The sequence below is a fragment of the Desarmillaria tabescens genome, assembly GCF_030435595.1.
Source record: "Desarmillaria tabescens strain CCBAS 213 chromosome Unknown EV420scaffold_9, whole genome shotgun sequence".
Taxonomy (NCBI): Eukaryota; Fungi; Basidiomycota; class Agaricomycetes; order Agaricales; family Physalacriaceae; genus Desarmillaria; species Desarmillaria tabescens.
Window position 1 is genome coordinate 1,314,546 of NW_026848308.1, and position 17,167 is coordinate 1,331,712.

The following is a 17,167-nucleotide window of genomic DNA, read 5'->3' on the forward strand; positions in this document are numbered from 1 at the left end:
CTCCTTTTTATAAAGTTCAGATGATGCCAAACACTGCAATTTCCCCTCTTTCACCTGTTCAGGCTGTGACCTTTTACTAATGACTTACGCGTTGACTACGCTGATTCTTACACCATTAGCCATATGCTTCTCCCGTCCACGCACTGAAGCCATGTCTCCTTCTAAAGCCGGCCTAGCTTGGGGTGGTAACAGTCACGAAATAGCGCAGTTCACCTCCACGGGCAAGGTATTTTGGTGCATAGTATCCTTGTTATTAGCACCTTCACTGACATTTCTTCTACTCAGGTATTATACATGGTCCCCAAAGTCTTATATTCCAGGCACAAACATTGAATTTGTACCTATGCTATGGGGAAGTAAAGAAACGGAAGAGTTTTCCTCTACTATCAATGACACGTTAGCAGGGGGTGGTGTTACCGCGGTTCTTGGAATGAACGAGTATGTCGCTCATTCCCGAGGACTCATTCCTTTACGTTGACTAATTTATTCAGATCGCAAGAAACGCAACAATCTAACCTCACCTGTAGCGAGGGTGCAGACATGTGGAAGACATACATTGAGCCCTTACGCTCTCATTCTGAGGGTGTTAAACTAGGGAGTTCAGCACCCTCCGGTGCGCCATCGGGAAAGATATGGCTAGAGCAATTCCTTACAGTGTAATGGAGGCACTATAGACTTCATAGCATTACGTAGGTTTTGTGATACTCTGTCGGTTCTACAAGCTAACTGCTTTGTCACAGACTGGTTCGACATCAACAGTACCCAATTCGTCTCGCATCTTCAGAATTTCCACGGAACTTTTGACAGGCCGATATGGGTTACAGAATGGGTATGTCAGAATTTCAACGATGCGGATAATAACCAATGCTCTGAGGAAGAGATAAAGGTGTTCCTGAATGCCACGCAGTCGTTCATGGATAATACAGACTGGGTGGAGCGATATACCTGGTTTGGGGCGATGACAGATTTGCAGGGCGTCAACCAGGTAGGGCAAGCTGACATCCGCCTGCGGCCGCGATGCTGATTGATATGATATCAGGGTAATGCGCTAATGAATTCTGACAGAGATATCAACTCCCTCGGTAAACAGTATACAGGTGAAGAAGATAATATGCACTTAATAACGTCTGGTGGTGCTTGTTCGAGTTCCCCATCAGTGACTTCAGTACGATGGCTGCTCTGGACCTTTTTCTTCCTGTGTTTTGCGATATTGGTGATATGACCACTATATTGTATGTCTCAGGTGTATGTCCATTTCGGATACCCAATACGTCTGCCTGTTTGACTCAAAATTTCTCCGTTATCTACTAAGATCTCTTGGCTAGACCCTCTGGGAAGGGAGGTCACCAGACATCTCACGCAATTTCCGTTTCGCAGAACGACATCCTTAGAACATTTTTTACCTTCTGTTCGCAGAAAAGTTCATAGCATCATCTTATACCTGGATGAGGTGATAGGAGTCTTACCTAATACGAGTCTTCAGAGACATCGTTATAAAGCACAGGAGCCACCGCTGTTCCAGAGTCATTCAATCCTGCCTGTCATGCCAGTCGCTGTTCCTCAACTCGGTTCTTACCAGTACGTCGCGGAAACAAAGGTAAGTTGTGCCATCGAATCTATTACTTCAAGTGTCAAACATATATTCATAGGAGAACCTTGACTGGGCCGACCTTGTGACGGTCGACCTAAGCTTGTATAACACGCCTGAGGGCAAGAAACAGCTGGCGAAGACTCTTATCGAAGCTGTACGCGAGAAAGGGTTCTTCTATGTCAAGAACTTTGGTATATCACAAGAACGCGTCAGCAGACAATTTGCCTTGGGTAATCAGTTTTATGAGCTTCCATTGGAGGAAAAGTCCAAATATATCCCAGCGGGACTAGGTGCGTCTCCTTGGTGTCGATATCACTTCCTGAGAACTGACCCGGCCGTGTGCAACAGATCAAGGGATATTTAACGGTTATGTTCCAGCTGGCCGTAGAATGTTTGTTCCTCACGCGCGAATTTGAACTCTCGCTCATGTTCAAATAGCATCGATCCTGCGACTAATCTGAGGGACCATGTCGAGGTCTACAACATTCCTAGTATGGCGTCATAGTGATCTTTTATTCCGTATCACTAATACTGGTGCAGAATTTAACGGGTTTTTCCCTCAACAGCATCCCGCAGTCATCAATGATAATCTAAAGGAGATCGAAGAATTCGCACTGGTAAGATCTCTTTCATGATGATTATTTCCTTATCCAACGACATTCCTAGTCCCTGCACACAGAGGTTTTGGACCCGTTATTCGTATTGCTGGCCATTGCTCTTGAACTCCCTGAAGATTACTTCACCAAAATTCACAAATACGAGGTCAAGAGTGAGGTGCGTGTCTAGTAATAGTTCTCAGACCTGAATTCTGAGTTCTGAGAATGTGCTTTCCGTAGGATCATCTGAGATACATGAAATACTCAAAGTATACGCCTGAAGAAAACCTCAAACTGGAGAACTGGGTTCCCGGCCACACTGGTAAGCTTGTGACTCTTCAGGGTACCCATTCTTTAACGCTATTCTTTCCTAGATCTCGGCAGTTTCACGCTCTTGTTCCGGCAGCCTGTTGCAGCACTTCAGATCCGATACCACACCAACAATGAATGGAAATGGGTCAAACCCCAAGATGGGACCCTTACCGTCAACGCATGCGACGCCTTACAATTCCTGACCGGGAATTATGTTAAAAGCACCATCCATAGGTCCGTTAGTCTCGGATAATTTATTCTCGTCATTTCCGACTGTGCTCCATAGGGTCACGACTCCCCCGAAGGATCAGCAACACGTAGACCGGCTCGGTTTGCTGTACTTCTCTCGGTAGCTTATAGTTTCATGATGATTGTTTAGGACCTTGGCTAATTAGTACTCTCTAGGCCTCACAACGATGTCACTCTGGCGACGATCAAAGATTCCCCCGTCTTACAGCGAGAAGGATATACTCAGAACCAATTCGAGAGCAGTGGGAACAATGTGCCAACGATGGAAGGTCAGTCCTGTATCTATCACACTGGCGCCGAGCAGTCCTCTGATTCTAGAGCTCTAGAGTGGACGTTTGCGAAACAGAAGTGGCAACGGTCCAAAGGCTATCGCGAGAATGTCGAGCATCGTACAGCGACGATTCTGCCGGGTTTCAGAGAGCAGATTTATGCCTAAATGGGATTAAACGTTCACCAAACTTTGCATCAACTTCATATATCAGTGTAGCAAACTTGAAGTATCTATTATCTGAAGACAATGGTCGGTGTCCGTCTTACGCCTGTATGCTGTAATTCTATTCGGTAGAATCTTGCCCCTGCAGCCGCGGACCAAGCACTTGTACTTGGTTTGCCCACGCTTTTCCGCAGCTGTGACGAGACACGGGTATATGAGAATTTCTACAGTATCGTAAAGACATCAGCGCTCAGCCCTAGATGCAGCGGTCGTCTTCTCCCGAACTGTGAGAAGCTCTTGGGTTGAGTCTGACTCTCCAAGCCTTGGAATTGATACAAGAGTTGTTTATTGCAAGATAAAGATAGTGATTTATGCTGAGGAAAGTCTAGTCAATCTAAAAGAATACGTGCTACAAGAGAATAATGCTGAACGGACAGGCGCTATCAAGAAGGGATCATGTTGCAATTAGAAGATAAATCGAAAATCCAATTATCCACCACCTCCATAGCAACGTATCATTGGACAGGGCGGAATTGTCACTGTCATCTCCATCATCACTGCCCCCGTCGCCCGATTGACTTTCTTGGACCCCTCCAATATTGGAGCCGTTGACGAATCGTCCAAAGACGGTCTGCGCCACCTTGGGTTGGTACGCAGGCATAGTATGTCCTGCTTCGAAGACCCGACTGTGAAATCTCATCAACACCTCGAAGGTAGAAAAGAGCTGAAAGGACTTACACAAACTTAACTCCACCATCAGGGACGATCTTGTATTCTCCTACATACTCCCCGTCAAGCACCAAGGTTGTGTAATTCAGGTTGCTGAACGTCGTGTTTCCCCACCAGTCCATTTGCGCGATACAATCATGGACTCCGATCCAATTTGCCTTCATATCCGAATCACCCGCCTGCAGTGCTCGGTATTTCAATCACATCGCAACGGGAAACCAAAGCGAAACACCCACCCATATCAATATGTCAACCTCCTTCGCGTCGGCCAATTCTGCCAGGTTCGACAGGAAAGACCGCCCGGTCTCCCCACCGTTAGAGAATCGATACTTGAGGCTAGAGTCGCATTGATCAAAGTCTCCCTTCGCACCGATGGCTTTTTTGACGCGTGAAGACCGGATGTAGCTTGAGTAGTACTTCGGCGGGAAAACTTCGCTGTAATCATCTTCCTCTTCCTCCTCTGTAAGCTGCGCTGTGTAATTCTGCCTCAAGTCATCCGGATTCCGGTCGCCGATCGTGGGTGCAAAAACTTCCTGGGTACAAAGAACCAATGCATCGTGGCATACGGTGTCGTTCCCACCGGCGTAACAATTATTCAGCCCAGTCGAACAATTCCCATTATAGGCTTCTTGGATATCTGCCAAGACGGTGTCGTTGGCAAGGGGTCCATATCCCGGGGCGTCTTGTGCAAATGTTATAGAGGACTTCATCTGAATCAAAGGGTCGTGTTTGCCGCTGACGAGCAGAACAGAATTAAGAGAGAGAACCTTGGTTTAAAAAAGAACGGCGCTCACTTGCTTATAATCAACTTTGAAACGACAATTTTCTCTGCGTCGAGATCTCCACTATCAATTTTCGCATTTTGAGACTGGAAATATTGCGTGAACACGGGTCCAAAGCGAGCCCCGTAGGATTCTGTAGCAATAATGAACCTAAGGAATGGAAACCATCAGTTTAAAAGGAGATGATTACAAAACATTTCGCACTCATTGTCCTTGTACGCGCTAAATGTGCTGTCGGCAAAGAAAATCTGAAACGCTTTCCAAAAGTATGTAGCGGCCTGATCCGTGGAATTCACTAATGTTGTCCCCGTCGAGTATCCCGCTCCGAACGGCTGGTCGATGTATATCACTTTGCACAAGGAAAGGTGAGAACCTAGGGAGACTTCAGAGAAATTCGAGGCGCTCACTGTTTGTGTGATTATTCCAACTATAAGGATTATATGTCGTCGAGTTCGAGTCCTCGTTGACCGTGCATGGGCCATGCTCTAAAATTTTCCATTCAAGTCAGCGCGTCACCCTTCAATGATATCAATGGAATGCCCACGGTTAAGACGTACCCTGGAAAAGCCCAATCAACGATGAACAACCTGGCCCTCCATTCAACCACACGGTCAGCGGCTTATTATCGGGGTCGCTTCTCGCTTGAAAGAACCAAAACCACATTGCATCCTCTTCATCGTCATCGAAATAGATATAGCCGCTGTATTGCGATACTCCCGGCGTCGTTTCACATATTCCTGAGTTTGTCGTGTAGTTCACTGACTGTGAACGGGCAAAAGAAAGAAAGAGAGGATTAAGAATGAAAAGAAGGGAGAAGAGAAAAACGGAGGACATCGAGGTGGAGATTAAGAAACATTCTTACACGGGGAACGGGAGGCTATATACTTAGCAACTTACGTGGTGAATCTGAAATCAGCGTATCATTCGCCTCGGACAAATTAGAGTGTTCGCCGGAGTCCTGCGCCGGAAGAAGACGCTTGTCGATCGGAGCAAGATCGGCGATTATTATGACTTTCCCACAAAGATAAGTACTCAAGGTAAACTCCAGATTCCAATGATTCCTGTAGGAGCCAAGAAAGATGATACAGGAATTCTCTCACCTTGGCTGGTAGCATTTCAGAAGCCAGATACTCACACCGGAATTTTTTTCATACCGTTGCCGTTGCCGGATCACCAGCACCACACGGTTGCACGAGGCCGCGCCAAGGTCAAGTATCAAAACTTGGCGGATACGAGCTGAAGAACATACGTATGACCTTGGTGTCGACTGCGTCGGTAATGCGTTCAGACAGCCATGGAGGGTCGCGCAGTAACCAGGAAATCAAACGACAGTGAGAGCCAAGCGGCTTAGTTATCTGCTTAGAAGAAGAATATCTGCAAGAACTCCGGTCAGAATTTCACCGAGGAAAAACGGAAAGAAAGATGAAGAAGTCCATCCTCACGGATATATAGGATTCCCCACTCGATCAGCGATTGATTACTAAGTGCACTATCCCATTTACGATCTTGCCTCATTATTAAAAGATAAACGCAGTTCAATTCAGGGTGCCCCAGCTACTTAACGGATAGCCATGGCAACCACGTGTCCAAAATAAAAACGTTGTAAATAATAAAAACCGCTCAAGGCATTCAACAGAAGGAATGTGCGAAGGAGTGTCTATGCACGAGCCATATTAACCTTAAACTCCGTGCAACTAGATGAAAGCCAGCAGAACGGACACATAAACAAGATTCTACCGCCCCCACAACTAATCCGTCGCAGAAGCTACGTCAGCAGTAGAGGTTGAGAATTGCCTACGATAATAATGCCAATTGAGCCCTAAAAACCCACCCACGCGGGAGAAGCGCAGCAAAAAAAAAAAAGGACGCACGTAAAAGTAACCTCAGTCGTAACAGTCGACCAAGTACGGACTAGTAGTTGACTAGAGCGTGCTCGATCCTGCTCGCAGTAAAAGTCGACATAGGGACCACGGTGACCTTCAGCAGCGGGGGCCTACACAACGCATGCATGAGTGTTCATGAGACAATCGAGCGAAAGGAACGCTCAAGTACCGCATTGACGAACGCCAAAGCAAGCGCAAGCACGACAGAGGTTCGCAGGAGGAATGCCATTTATAAGATTCGTTTATAATTCAAAGAGAGCGTTCGAAGTGTTATGGTGGTTGTGGTTAAAAAGTTCTTGATGGCGCTCAGGTATAAATAGTCAGCAGTACGTGCGACCTTCGTGGTTTGCATCTGCCGTCATCCGCTAAATAATGAATAAGCTGCAGGAACCCGTCAACAAATTGAACGCGCAGCTCCGGGCCCTGCGTCCATCGGATTCAGCGCTAACCGGGAATGATCATTTTGGGAGACTTACATGCAGGGTGTCGCTTCATAAGTTTATTGGCGCGGCTGGTGTATTGAGGAGAACCAATCGTTTAAGTTGCCCGTGAGCGCGCGAAGAGAGGCCCGAAGGATAAGAAGGTGAGGCTTTTCTAAAAGAAATGCCTCGTATCGACGTCAGACTCATCAGCATTTACATCTCATCACGAAATGCGCAGCAGAGGTACTTATGCCTCTTGCGAAGACCGCTTCGTTGCTGTGGAGTGATGTATGATGTGCAAATACGCAGGCGGGCGCAGCTCTCTGATGACATACAGCACTGTTCTAAACGAACTTGCATGCCTGAAAAGCGACAGATCATGAGAAGATACAACCTATATCAATCGATATGAATGCCTACCGCTTAAACCTGCGCGCCGTGTGGAAGGACGATGGTCGGAACGTACCTCATGTGATGACGGTCCGTACAGCCTCACACTGCACAGGGATGCAGCTTTCATCTTTTTCTCTTGATCGTCACGATGGTACATACAACAGAGAGACAGACAGTGCAGGGAAATGAGAGGATGAGATGACCGGACACAGGAAGAAATAAAGAAAGTGTGAGGAAATAAAGCAACGATATGTACGTAGGTAAGAAACCGTATAGTAATGTATGTACAAGACAACGGAAATAAACAAACAGTGAACGAGTAAACGAATGGATATGCAAATAATCCTACGGTGTAGGTGGTATCGTCGGTGTCATTTTGGAGCCTGACTTCACTCTGAACTCGCTCATGAGACATATGTGACTAGGAAGTTCATCAGTCAGCGAATCACGATTCAAGCCAAGAAACATCAAGACTTACTCTGATGGGAAGTGCGCATTTGGAAATCCTACCACCTTGTCTAAATACTCCCTGTCCACCTCACCCAGCACCGCATTCACCGCCAGTGTTGCCGTCGAGTACCACACATAATCGATGACCCCCCTAAAGCTGGGCGTGTAGTTCGTCATCGGTAGAATCTCTTCACCCTGCCCTGTGCTGTATGCGCTCTTCAGTCCTAATCGGTGTCTCAGCCCTTCCTCCGTGTACCGTCCATAGACATGCTTCATGAAGTCCTGGTGGTCTGCACTCAACACGCCGTTTTGCAGGAACTCGTAAACACCGCTCTCCGGCACCGAATTGAAATCACCGCAGATAATAACCGGTATCTTGCTCCCATCGGTATACTTTGTTGCCATTCCTGCTGGTGGGGGGTACCGAGCGAAGGCCGACGCCACCTTCTCGATCTCTTCCACCAATAGGGCTACCTGCACGAGCTTGACATCCCGGTACGCTGGATCCCAATGTATGTGTGCGTTTGCAATCACATACCGTGTCCCTGTCTGCTTATCCTCCAGGAGACACACCACAGCGATGTGGTCCTTGCCCAAGACCCGGTTGAACATATCATCCGTCTTCTTGAAGTCTTGTCTCTGCATCGCAACGGCGCTGAATTCGATGAGAACTTTCTCTACGAGCTTGAAGCGTGCGGCGTTATAGAACGTTGCGCATCCATCCACCATCCGTCGATCCGCTTCAGGGCATTGTCTTTGCACGAGATTTGGGCCAGAATACACCCTCGTAATCCCGCGTCTGTAGGTTCTTGACAAAGTAATCTTCGTACTGCGCGATGTCCACCTCCTGGAGACATAGGAAGTCGGCCGAGTGGGAGACGACCTCTGAGAGGATGATCTCTTTTCTGTACTCCCAAGCCGAGGGCCCATGACGGTGTGTAACCATACAGACGTTCCGTAGCATACTTTTCGCACAAAATATTGTAGCAGAGGACGCTGAACGTCTCACCGCTAGCACCGGCCGCCTGACGAGGGATCAAGGTGCTTCCACTGCCGTTCCGGAGGAGGCGGGAAAGACGGGGCATGAGTCGCGCAGATAGGAAATGAGTGCCTGGGGTGCCATCTTTTTGAACCATGGCCTTTAGTGACGGTTCCATCGGGTTGCCTTCGATGCCGAGGGTCTGTAGTTGGTGGAGCGTGCCTAGCTCATGGGGGATAGTGGTAACCTGGTTGTCGAAGAAATAGAGTTCCTTGAGCTGGGTGAGCATACCGAGCTCTGGCGGTAGATGTTGGAGGTTGTTCCCTGAAATGTCGAGCAATTCGAGGTGCCGTAGGGCAGATATTTGTGGTGGTATCACCTCAAGGGCGTTGTGGTTTAGGTAGAGATTAAGTAGGAATGTGAATGAAAACAAGCCTGATGACGGAGGCAAGTTCTTGAGACCGACACCACCCATGTCCAGCGAACCCCAGTTGTTTTGCGGTGGAGCGACCGCTGTCGGTCTCGGTGCCTCCGCTATGGGTGCGACGGTCGACGACGGATGGTTTTCGTCGTCAACAGGCTCCTCCGGCTTGTTTGGATTTGTGATTGGAATGGCAGACTTTGCTACGGTCCGTGACGCAAGAGCATTTGCCCTTGCCCGGAAATGGGGTGAGCGTGACGACCGAACTGTTTCGCATTTAAAGAGCTGCTGCTGCCAGTGCTGTGTGATGAGCTGACCGGCTGGCGAGCCCATCTGGGGCGGGGAAGGATAGTGGGATAGACCATTGTGGGAGAGCGAATTCTGGTGGTGATGGTGATGAGGCAAGGGTAATGGATGTGGATGGGCAAACAAGGCGTATCCCGGCGGCTGCTGACCTGATGGAGTCTGTCGTGGCCATGCATGGTCCGCCAATTTGTGAGGCACCCCAGGAGAGTGCTGAGCGTAGTACATGGTAGAAAGTCCCTGTGACGTGTGACTCAAAGTGACCGAGGCTGGCATCCCGATTTGGATGGATTGACGGGCGGGTGGCGGGATGACATAATCTGTTCACCTTGTTCCGTTTTTGTCACTCGCTATCAACGTGCGAATTGGGAAGTCTTCATGCTGCACACAGAACCTAGACTCTTTGTATCTGGGGCCTTACTCTACAACTTGGCTCTAATACTGGTCCGCATCTGCTGTCGATACGAGAGCCACCAGGGACAATCTAGCAGAGATCTTGGCCACAAGGCGTTTTTTGTTCGGAGAAATCGATTTGCTTTGAGCGGGCCGTCAAGAATTGGTCACGTCTGCAGCCGGTACGGCTCGTATTGATTACTTTTCCTCGTCTTGGGGCCCAATTTAACATATACGGATGCAGCACTTGGCACATCTTCGTCTTCTCGGAAAGACTTCTGGATAATCATTTCGTTCTAGGAATCTTTCACCATGCGCTCGCAATGCTTCTCCCAAGCGATGAAAATGCACCCGATTCAAGTTCCCACTATCCTGCCGTCAGAATCGCATCTCCTCCCCGCCCTGCTGATCGGTTGACCTCCATCTGAGTCTTCATCTTGATGTATTCCGATGAATCTCACTCATTCTGTCGGCATACGATAGACTGGTAAATCTGCCTTTCCGTTGCTCGCAAATCTTACGGATCGAGTCTAGAGCTACCCTTTCCATCGGACATGACGCTCCGTACCTCCCTCTGAAGCCCAGGCGTACTCAGATGCCCTATCAGAACCCTTTTGCCCAATGAAGTGAGTAACATTCAACCTTATTCGCCTCGTACACCTCGGATTTTGTTTCAATAACCATCTCCCCAACTTACTTTTCCATACGTCACCGCAGATCATCTCTGCATCAATGAAGGGACTCTATAGCGTCAGACCTATATCCCTTACCAGCTACTAGTCTTGAGCTGGACAAATTCGAACCCGGAAAATCTTGCGCACGCTCTGATCGCGTTTTCGCTGTTATGAGGGTTTTACTCTACAAAGCGCGAGGACAAGAGTCGAGACCACGATTCAGATGAGCAATCTCGTTCCACAGCCATGGATACTCAGTGGATTAGAGGAACGCCGCGTTAAGCTCTCTTGTTTGTCTCCCTTTTATGACGTTAACACTGCCTACCGTAGCATGTGCTAGCCAACCAAATTTTTACTTTCCATCATGTTGGTATGTTTAGCATCAAATTAATATTATTATAGATGCCACACAAGGGAATAATATCCATTTCATCTCATCTCATCTCACCTCCGTCTGCACGCGGGCGTCTTACGATCCATTCATTCCAATCTTCTACTACTTTTCTACTTCACAGCGGGGACATCTCGGTCCTGACAAAGCCCTTAGCCACAGGGCTATGAACCGCGCTATCAATGACATACCATACCGTGCTCGTACCTGGTCCACTGTTTGCTCCTCTTTACATTTGCTATATATCTAACCAATACTTGTCACCGTGTCCCAAAAGAATAGGCTAGTCATGTCTGCCGGCAAACATTAGCGCAACAGCGTGGAAAGTACACCTAATATATTCACTTAATGCACTCCACACATACGCCGTCACCGGCTCATTATGTCGTGTGAAAGCGTAGGTGACTGTCACCACGGAACGCCTGACCGAGAGATATTCGACTTATCTACTACTCTTGGATTGCACTAGACCCAACATAGTACATCGTACGCCACACTGAGATAGGCTAGTTTTCAGCCTATGCTTCGATCCCTTGGTAAATGGGTCCGCAATAGAGATGGTAGCCTAGTCATCTGCAGGACGCTTGTGAAATAGACTCTTGAAAATGTGTTGGTCGCCGAAAGTGCTGATGTTTATGGTTTAGCGTCCCAGACATTCATCAACCCCAGTACAGGTGTACCTGGTAACGGTTTTGTGGCAAACCATCTTACATTACCGGTTGTCATAGACGCTCAAGGTTGAATACACCGTTTAATAAACTCTACTAGCTCGTTCACATTATTAGAAAAGCGCTTGCGCTAAACCAGAAGGAAAAAATTTTGAAAAGGAGCCCGGTCGTATGGCAGCCTAAGTTGAATTAGATTAGCTTATTCATATAGCAAAGAAAGGCGCTACAGGGAACGTACGCAAGCAAGGGTCGGAGGAGATCAATTCGATGAAACACTGTCCTTAGCGGAAGCGAGCAAGTACCCCAAAAGACAGCGTTAACAGAGACTAAATGAAGCAGGGATGCAGAGGTTTGAGCGTTGTCTGTGAACAGACGGTAATAGAGCCGTAGCCAAAGACATCATCTCTACACCTAGCAGACGAACTTACCGGAAGAGGGTATCTCCGCCACACTATTTCAAATTCGAAACGGTATCAGAATACTTATAAATCTATTAGAAGAAAATACATGAACCGGGGTAGAAACCATTATTATTAAGTAGCCCACCCCCAACGGTCATATGATACATGAATAGTCCGGTAGTGCATGGCTCTATATAGTTAGTGATTGTCTGCTCCAGCATAGCCCCATTTTACCATTCGAGTGACCCCATTATTCCAATCTTCCACTCGTTTGCCACTGACAAGACTTAATGTCGACCCATCAGTGCCTACGAATCCCACAGCAAGACTATGGATCACGATATCGATGATCGGCCCATACCATTCTCCATACGTCTTGATAGTCCCCTCTTGTTCGTGGTCGATATACCCCCAACCTAGGAAATCGACCTCTTCCCAGAATTCCTCGTCCTTTTCATCTGGTGGAAAACAACTCAGAAGGATCTTGATCCAGGGAACACCGAATACGCACCTGTGGACATGATGATATGAATTACGTCCAGACCAAGCTTCTCCCGCAGTTCTTCTTGTACCTCCTCTACGCGTCTCACAAATGCTGGAAGATTCGCGTAGCATTCTTTGATATCCTTGGTCGCCCAACAATTGCCTTTGAAATCTCCATGCCGTATATGAACAGCAATGAACTAGCGTCCGTTTATTGTTAACACAATCGCACTCAAGAGCTAATGATGGCGAACTCACCGGCGGAAGCTGATCTGGAGCAACATCAAACACTTTTGAAGCATACTCTTTTCCCAGCCTCTCCATGTGCTCGCTAAACCTCAAATGCTTCCCCACAGTCCTCCACGCAGGCGACCAGGGATGATTCCACTCAAACGTCTCTGCCCCAGACCCGACATAATACAAGGTATCAAAGCACGCTAGATGCCTATCCGGAGGTTCCCTCTCGCCCTTGGCCGACGCCTTTAGCAGAGGGAAAGTCTGATCCTGAAACGCCGGTTGCACTGGGTATATCAGAGACGCGAGGTTCCAAAAGTTGGTGTGTCCCTCGTCTAAATTGGATGAGCGGTACATCAGGTCGGGTACGCGTGTGTACGATGCGTCGAGAGCAAGAGCCCTGGCAAAGTTATAATCGGGACTAGGCTCATTCACATCGCGAGACCGTACGCTCCAGCACCCTATTTTCTCCCAGGAGGCGTCTGGATCTCCTAGTTTCTTCAGAGGCGTCTTGATATCAGACCATTCAATGACAGGCAATTGAAGAACGTCACGGAGATGTTTGAGGTTGAATACGTCGCCAAAGGCAATTACACCGGCTTCATCAGCTAAATACATTCACCATTTTAGACGCGTTAATTGTGTGGTGATGATGATGGTCACTCACTAACGTGGTGGGATGGTGAAAATGGAGGGAGAACGGGGATTCTATCTGATATGATCCCCAAGTATATCAGATTGACCTGGTGCACGCGCATGAGCCTTTCATGTGAACGCCAAGGACGCGAAATGAACACGCACCTGACACATATATAGGTTCGCTATTGTGTTGAGTTGAGAACAGTGGCAATATGAACAGTCCTGGCTACGCACTGAATCCTCCAAGACACCATGCCGTTAAGTAACTTTTATCGTCCCGCAGATTATCTGTGTATAGATGTATGCGACCCAGAACGTGCTGAAAAGTCGTGTCACTGACCTCGAAAGTTTTCGCCAGGAGTTCCTTGCACATAATAGCTTGAGTCCCATGGTTTAAGAGTCGGCGTTGCTTCTACTGCAGAACTATACGAGGTCGGCGTCGCTTCCACGATCGGTTCTGGCGCCAAGTCGTCATTTAAACAACTTGCAGGGCAGATATCGCCGCTGAGCGCTTGTTCTGGCTGCTGCTTGAAGACGACAATTTTCTTCAAGAGATGCAGCGAGGAGTAAAGAAGAGCTACTATCGAGATAGTATTCAGAATAAAGACGGCGGGACCACTGAGACGGCGGCGGGACATAAATAGCATAGCGGAGCCTCAAGGTCCTTTAGAGCGAGCTCATAGGGGATGGGCGCCGGCTCACAAGGGCGGTAGCATGCTTTTCTGATCGGATGTACACGAGGTTCATCATTCCATGATGAAGCCGGAAATTTAATTGATCCCCGTTCGGTTCGGAAACGGACAAGCGCTTCGGCAGAAATCGGCGCGCTTTAAATAGTCGGATTAGGCACAATGCTGCGGTGCCGTCGTCCGGCACCGACGAAACGTCGGCATTCAAAGTCGGTAACCCCAAATGGGGAACTTCATGCTTAATGTTGTACGGACCCGACGCATAGAAGTATATTGTCCATACTTTCGGGTCTCCATTTTAGGGGTTTGAGCTGTCATGTAGTTGGGAATGCATTTAGGCGGCGAGGTCAGTACGCTCCTAAATTGCCAGCATAATTTGCCCCAGTCAGATCGTGGCGACATAGGCGAACGGTCCGAGAGCTCAAAAGGCCCAAGTATGCGAATAAATATATTTATGAAGGTGATTTGTCCTAGAAATGCCCGTGAATATTCCACGTCAGAAATCATACATGTGTTCCGTCTCCATTCCTGATAGATTCAAACAAGCTTCACGCAGGCACGGAATGAGACCTTGTCGACAAATGATGGATAATGGACTGTGACAGTATCGGATGCCAGAACCATGAACAATCATTCATTGAAACTCGAGCATTCACAGGGCTGAAAATAGTGGCGCAACAATCCCGAGTACCGCTGCCAACTTACTAGTCCCGTTATTAAGTGCGATATGACCTGCCAGAAACATCGATAAAATGAAGTACGATGAACGGAAGCGTGGCGAGACTAACAATTGGTATGAGCGCACGTGCGTTTCATCTAGAGCGAAAGCTATCATTCGCGGGACGTGGATCAACTGAAAATCGGAGGAGCACCACCAGTCGCAGACTGCCAACAGAAAAACAAGTGTTCGCGCACCTTCTTGATCGGAATGACGGACCCGAGTGCACAGATAAAAGCATTGCTGTTTACATTTCTAAGATCAATACAACTTCCAATAAGATACCTACGATTGAAATCATGCCAACGTTTTTGGAATCCCATCAGGGTCAAGCAACGCTTCTTCTTCCCCTAATACTCTTGGCCCATCGCCAACTTTGGTGTGAATGAGCCCCTTCACGGCTCCGATATCAAAAGGCTTCGCCACCGCCTCATTGAATCCATCCACAACGGCGCCTTGCACACCCTGCGCACCAAAGATCCCAAACACATCTTTGAAAGCTTCCTTTTGCTGGGAAATACTTGACGATCATCTGCACGATTTCCTTGACATTCTCCTTTGGCGTATAAATAACCGCATTCGGACCCGCATCATACGTATACGCCGCCTTGACCTTGCTTGTCTTTAGTACCGCCACACGGTTATATTCCACGATTAACGCGATGATAGCCTTGGAGACGTCGTTCATATAGAAGATCGGCGGCTCCGTGTCGAGCGCGACAGCATGGAACTGATTTGAGTCAGCCATAGTGATCTTCGCAAAGGTGTCGAAGTCGCGGTCGAGGATGGCCTTGGAGATGTCAGCCATGCGTTGAGGGACGACGTGCTTGATGCGATGCTGCAGGAGGGGGGAGGTCTCAACGGTGCGCTGCATGCCTGAGGTCGAGGAAGTACCCTTCTTGTCATCGGATACGACACAAATGAGGGCATGGATATCGGGCCAGTGGGATTGGGGCGCAATTTGGATAGCGTAGGAGTCTTCACCGGTGGGAGAGGTGCCTTGTTCCCAGGCGACGTATCCGCCAAAGAGGGATCGGCAGGCAGAACCTGAACCTTGTCGGGCAATCAAGGAAAGGGCAGAAGCATCGCAGGGAAGGGTGTAGAGGGTCGCGATGGAGGAAACGAGGGCAGCAAAACCGGACGCTGAGGATGCCAAGCCGGCGGCAGTCGGAAAGTTGTTGAAGGACGATATATGGAGGGCGAATGTCGATAGCTAATGCGATGTTAGTCAAATAAATATATGTTTCTGCTTGCACGTACTTTGGGTGCATCCGGATTCTTGTCTTCAACGAGCTCTTTTCGAAGGCGCTTCAGTTCAGCGATGCAGGTCGCCATTCTGCCACCTTCTTTTATCACCTCTTCCTTGCCATTCAGCCATAGCGTGTCCTTCTTAAATGAGGGGTCTGCACGCGAGGTTGTCGTCGACCGAAGGTGGTCCTGGTCAAGGGTCACTGAGAGCGAAGAGTTGGTGGGTAGGATGAGTTTGGTATCTCGTTTTCCCCAGTACCTTTACATCACATGTAATCAGAAGTAAATCGAGGAGAAGTTCAAACCTACTCACTTTATACAAGCAATGTTCACGGGCGCAGAGGTCGTTGCTTGGTAGATGGCCATTGGGCAATGGGAGATCGCGAGATTGATATGATATGATACGATTTTTATATTTTATTCCTTGCAGAGAGACCAGGGTAGCGCGAGCTGAGGAAGGACATTAAATCATGAAACACAGAGACGGAGTTGATCCATATAGGACATACCTCACAGTGGACCTCCGAAGGGGATCAGCGAGAGCCAGGTCCATATTTGAGGACAAAAAGGGACCGTGATGTGACTGCATGTGACAGGTGGAATGTCTTAAAATCAAAGGGCGCACCTCTTGTTTGTGTCTCGCCATACCAGAACCAAAAAGAAAATACAGACAGTATTCCTGTGTTGTATTAGGAACGAATGATAAACACAAGCGCTGATTGGCGACATACCGAGTTTGTCGGTAGTTTGAAACCTGCAAACCACCGGTATTGATCAAAATGTTGAACCTGTCGACAACTTCTCCGAAAACGGGAGAACAATGTTGCGAGGATTCAGTATTGTAGCACTGACAGCGTTATCATGCACATCACTATGAAACAGCTGGAAGACCGCTTAAAACGGCTTGATCCATCATTTTCCTGAAGTGGGACCCAACATGGGATAGAAGTGTTCATCCAGATCTGCAAGTATTTAAAAGGATAGGGAAATGAGTATTCCTTTCACACTGCAAGTTCGTAAGGTTCATCTTCCAGGTTCCCATGCCCTCACAGGGGGAGCAGTGACCTAATGCGCGGGGAACACCGT

At 48.1% G+C, this 17,167-nt stretch overlaps 7 protein-coding genes across 7 annotated transcripts; 2 read left to right on the forward strand and 5 right to left on the reverse strand.

Moving 5' to 3' along the window:
* Positions 1 to 79: 79 nt before the first annotated feature.
* EV420DRAFT_1619121 (glycoside hydrolase) lies at positions 80 to 1,311 on the forward strand (the record flags this gene model as incomplete). Its single annotated transcript, XM_060475432.1, has 6 exons — positions 80 to 234; positions 286 to 438; positions 492 to 656; positions 694 to 985; positions 1,040 to 1,133; positions 1,244 to 1,311. The coding sequence occupies 6 exons, from the start codon at positions 80 to 82 to the stop codon at positions 1,309 to 1,311; spliced, it is 927 nt and encodes a 308-aa protein (XP_060334225.1).
* Positions 1,312 to 1,337: 26 nt separating this feature from the next.
* EV420DRAFT_1198814 (Clavaminate synthase-like protein) lies at positions 1,338 to 3,482 on the forward strand. Its single transcript, XM_060466324.1, has 11 exons — positions 1,338 to 1,597; positions 1,650 to 1,881; positions 1,940 to 1,982; positions 2,030 to 2,082; positions 2,132 to 2,208; positions 2,258 to 2,365; positions 2,428 to 2,509; positions 2,562 to 2,733; positions 2,786 to 2,848; positions 2,905 to 3,017; positions 3,075 to 3,482. Exons 1-11 carry the CDS (start codon positions 1,544 to 1,546, stop codon positions 3,182 to 3,184), a joined length of 1,107 nt encoding a protein of 368 aa, XP_060334226.1. The 5' UTR covers positions 1,338 to 1,543; the 3' UTR covers positions 3,185 to 3,482.
* A 153-nt stretch (positions 3,483 to 3,635) lies between these two features.
* Positions 3,636 to 5,526, reverse strand: EV420DRAFT_1265553 (alpha/beta-hydrolase; the record flags this gene model as incomplete). Its single annotated transcript, XM_060467283.1, has 7 exons — positions 3,636 to 3,867; positions 3,920 to 4,089; positions 4,147 to 4,645; positions 4,705 to 4,842; positions 4,897 to 5,041; positions 5,100 to 5,177; positions 5,250 to 5,526. The coding sequence occupies 7 exons, from the start codon at positions 5,524 to 5,526 to the stop codon at positions 3,636 to 3,638; spliced, it is 1,539 nt and encodes a 512-aa protein (XP_060334227.1).
* Positions 5,527 to 6,980: 1,454 nt separating this feature from the next.
* EV420DRAFT_1199266 (uncharacterized protein) lies at positions 6,981 to 8,189 on the reverse strand. Its single transcript, XM_060466327.1, has 4 exons — positions 7,869 to 8,189; positions 7,418 to 7,811; positions 7,052 to 7,359; positions 6,981 to 6,998 (listed from the first exon to the last, which is right to left on the reverse strand). Exons 2-3 carry the CDS (start codon positions 7,803 to 7,805, stop codon positions 7,211 to 7,213), a joined length of 537 nt encoding a protein of 178 aa, XP_060334228.1. The 5' UTR covers positions 7,806 to 7,811; positions 7,869 to 8,189; the 3' UTR covers positions 6,981 to 6,998; positions 7,052 to 7,210.
* On the reverse strand, positions 7,865 to 9,771 carry EV420DRAFT_1628131 (Endonuclease/exonuclease/phosphatase; the record flags this gene model as incomplete). The annotated part of the gene is made up of 4 exons (XM_060476056.1): positions 7,865 to 8,580; positions 8,603 to 8,745; positions 8,774 to 9,573; positions 9,745 to 9,771. The coding sequence occupies 4 exons, from the start codon at positions 9,769 to 9,771 to the stop codon at positions 7,865 to 7,867; spliced, it is 1,686 nt and encodes a 561-aa protein (XP_060334229.1).
* Positions 9,772 to 12,144: 2,373 nt separating this feature from the next.
* On the reverse strand, positions 12,145 to 14,251 carry EV420DRAFT_1199247 (uncharacterized protein). Its single transcript, XM_060466326.1, has 7 exons — positions 13,767 to 14,251; positions 13,661 to 13,714; positions 13,589 to 13,608; positions 13,455 to 13,530; positions 12,812 to 13,386; positions 12,582 to 12,753; positions 12,145 to 12,528 (listed from the first exon to the last, which is right to left on the reverse strand). The coding sequence occupies exons 1-7, from the start codon at positions 14,071 to 14,073 to the stop codon at positions 12,269 to 12,271; spliced, it is 1,464 nt and encodes a 487-aa protein (XP_060334230.1). The 5' UTR covers positions 14,074 to 14,251; the 3' UTR covers positions 12,145 to 12,268.
* An 879-nt stretch (positions 14,252 to 15,130) lies between these two features.
* On the reverse strand, positions 15,131 to 16,447 carry EV420DRAFT_1619125 (GHMP kinase; the record flags this gene model as incomplete). The annotated part of the gene is made up of 4 exons (XM_060475433.1): positions 15,131 to 15,343; positions 15,372 to 16,046; positions 16,094 to 16,340; positions 16,395 to 16,447. 4 exons carry the CDS (start codon positions 16,445 to 16,447, stop codon positions 15,131 to 15,133), a joined length of 1,188 nt encoding a protein of 395 aa, XP_060334231.1.
* Between the last annotated feature and the right edge of the window lie 720 nt (positions 16,448 to 17,167).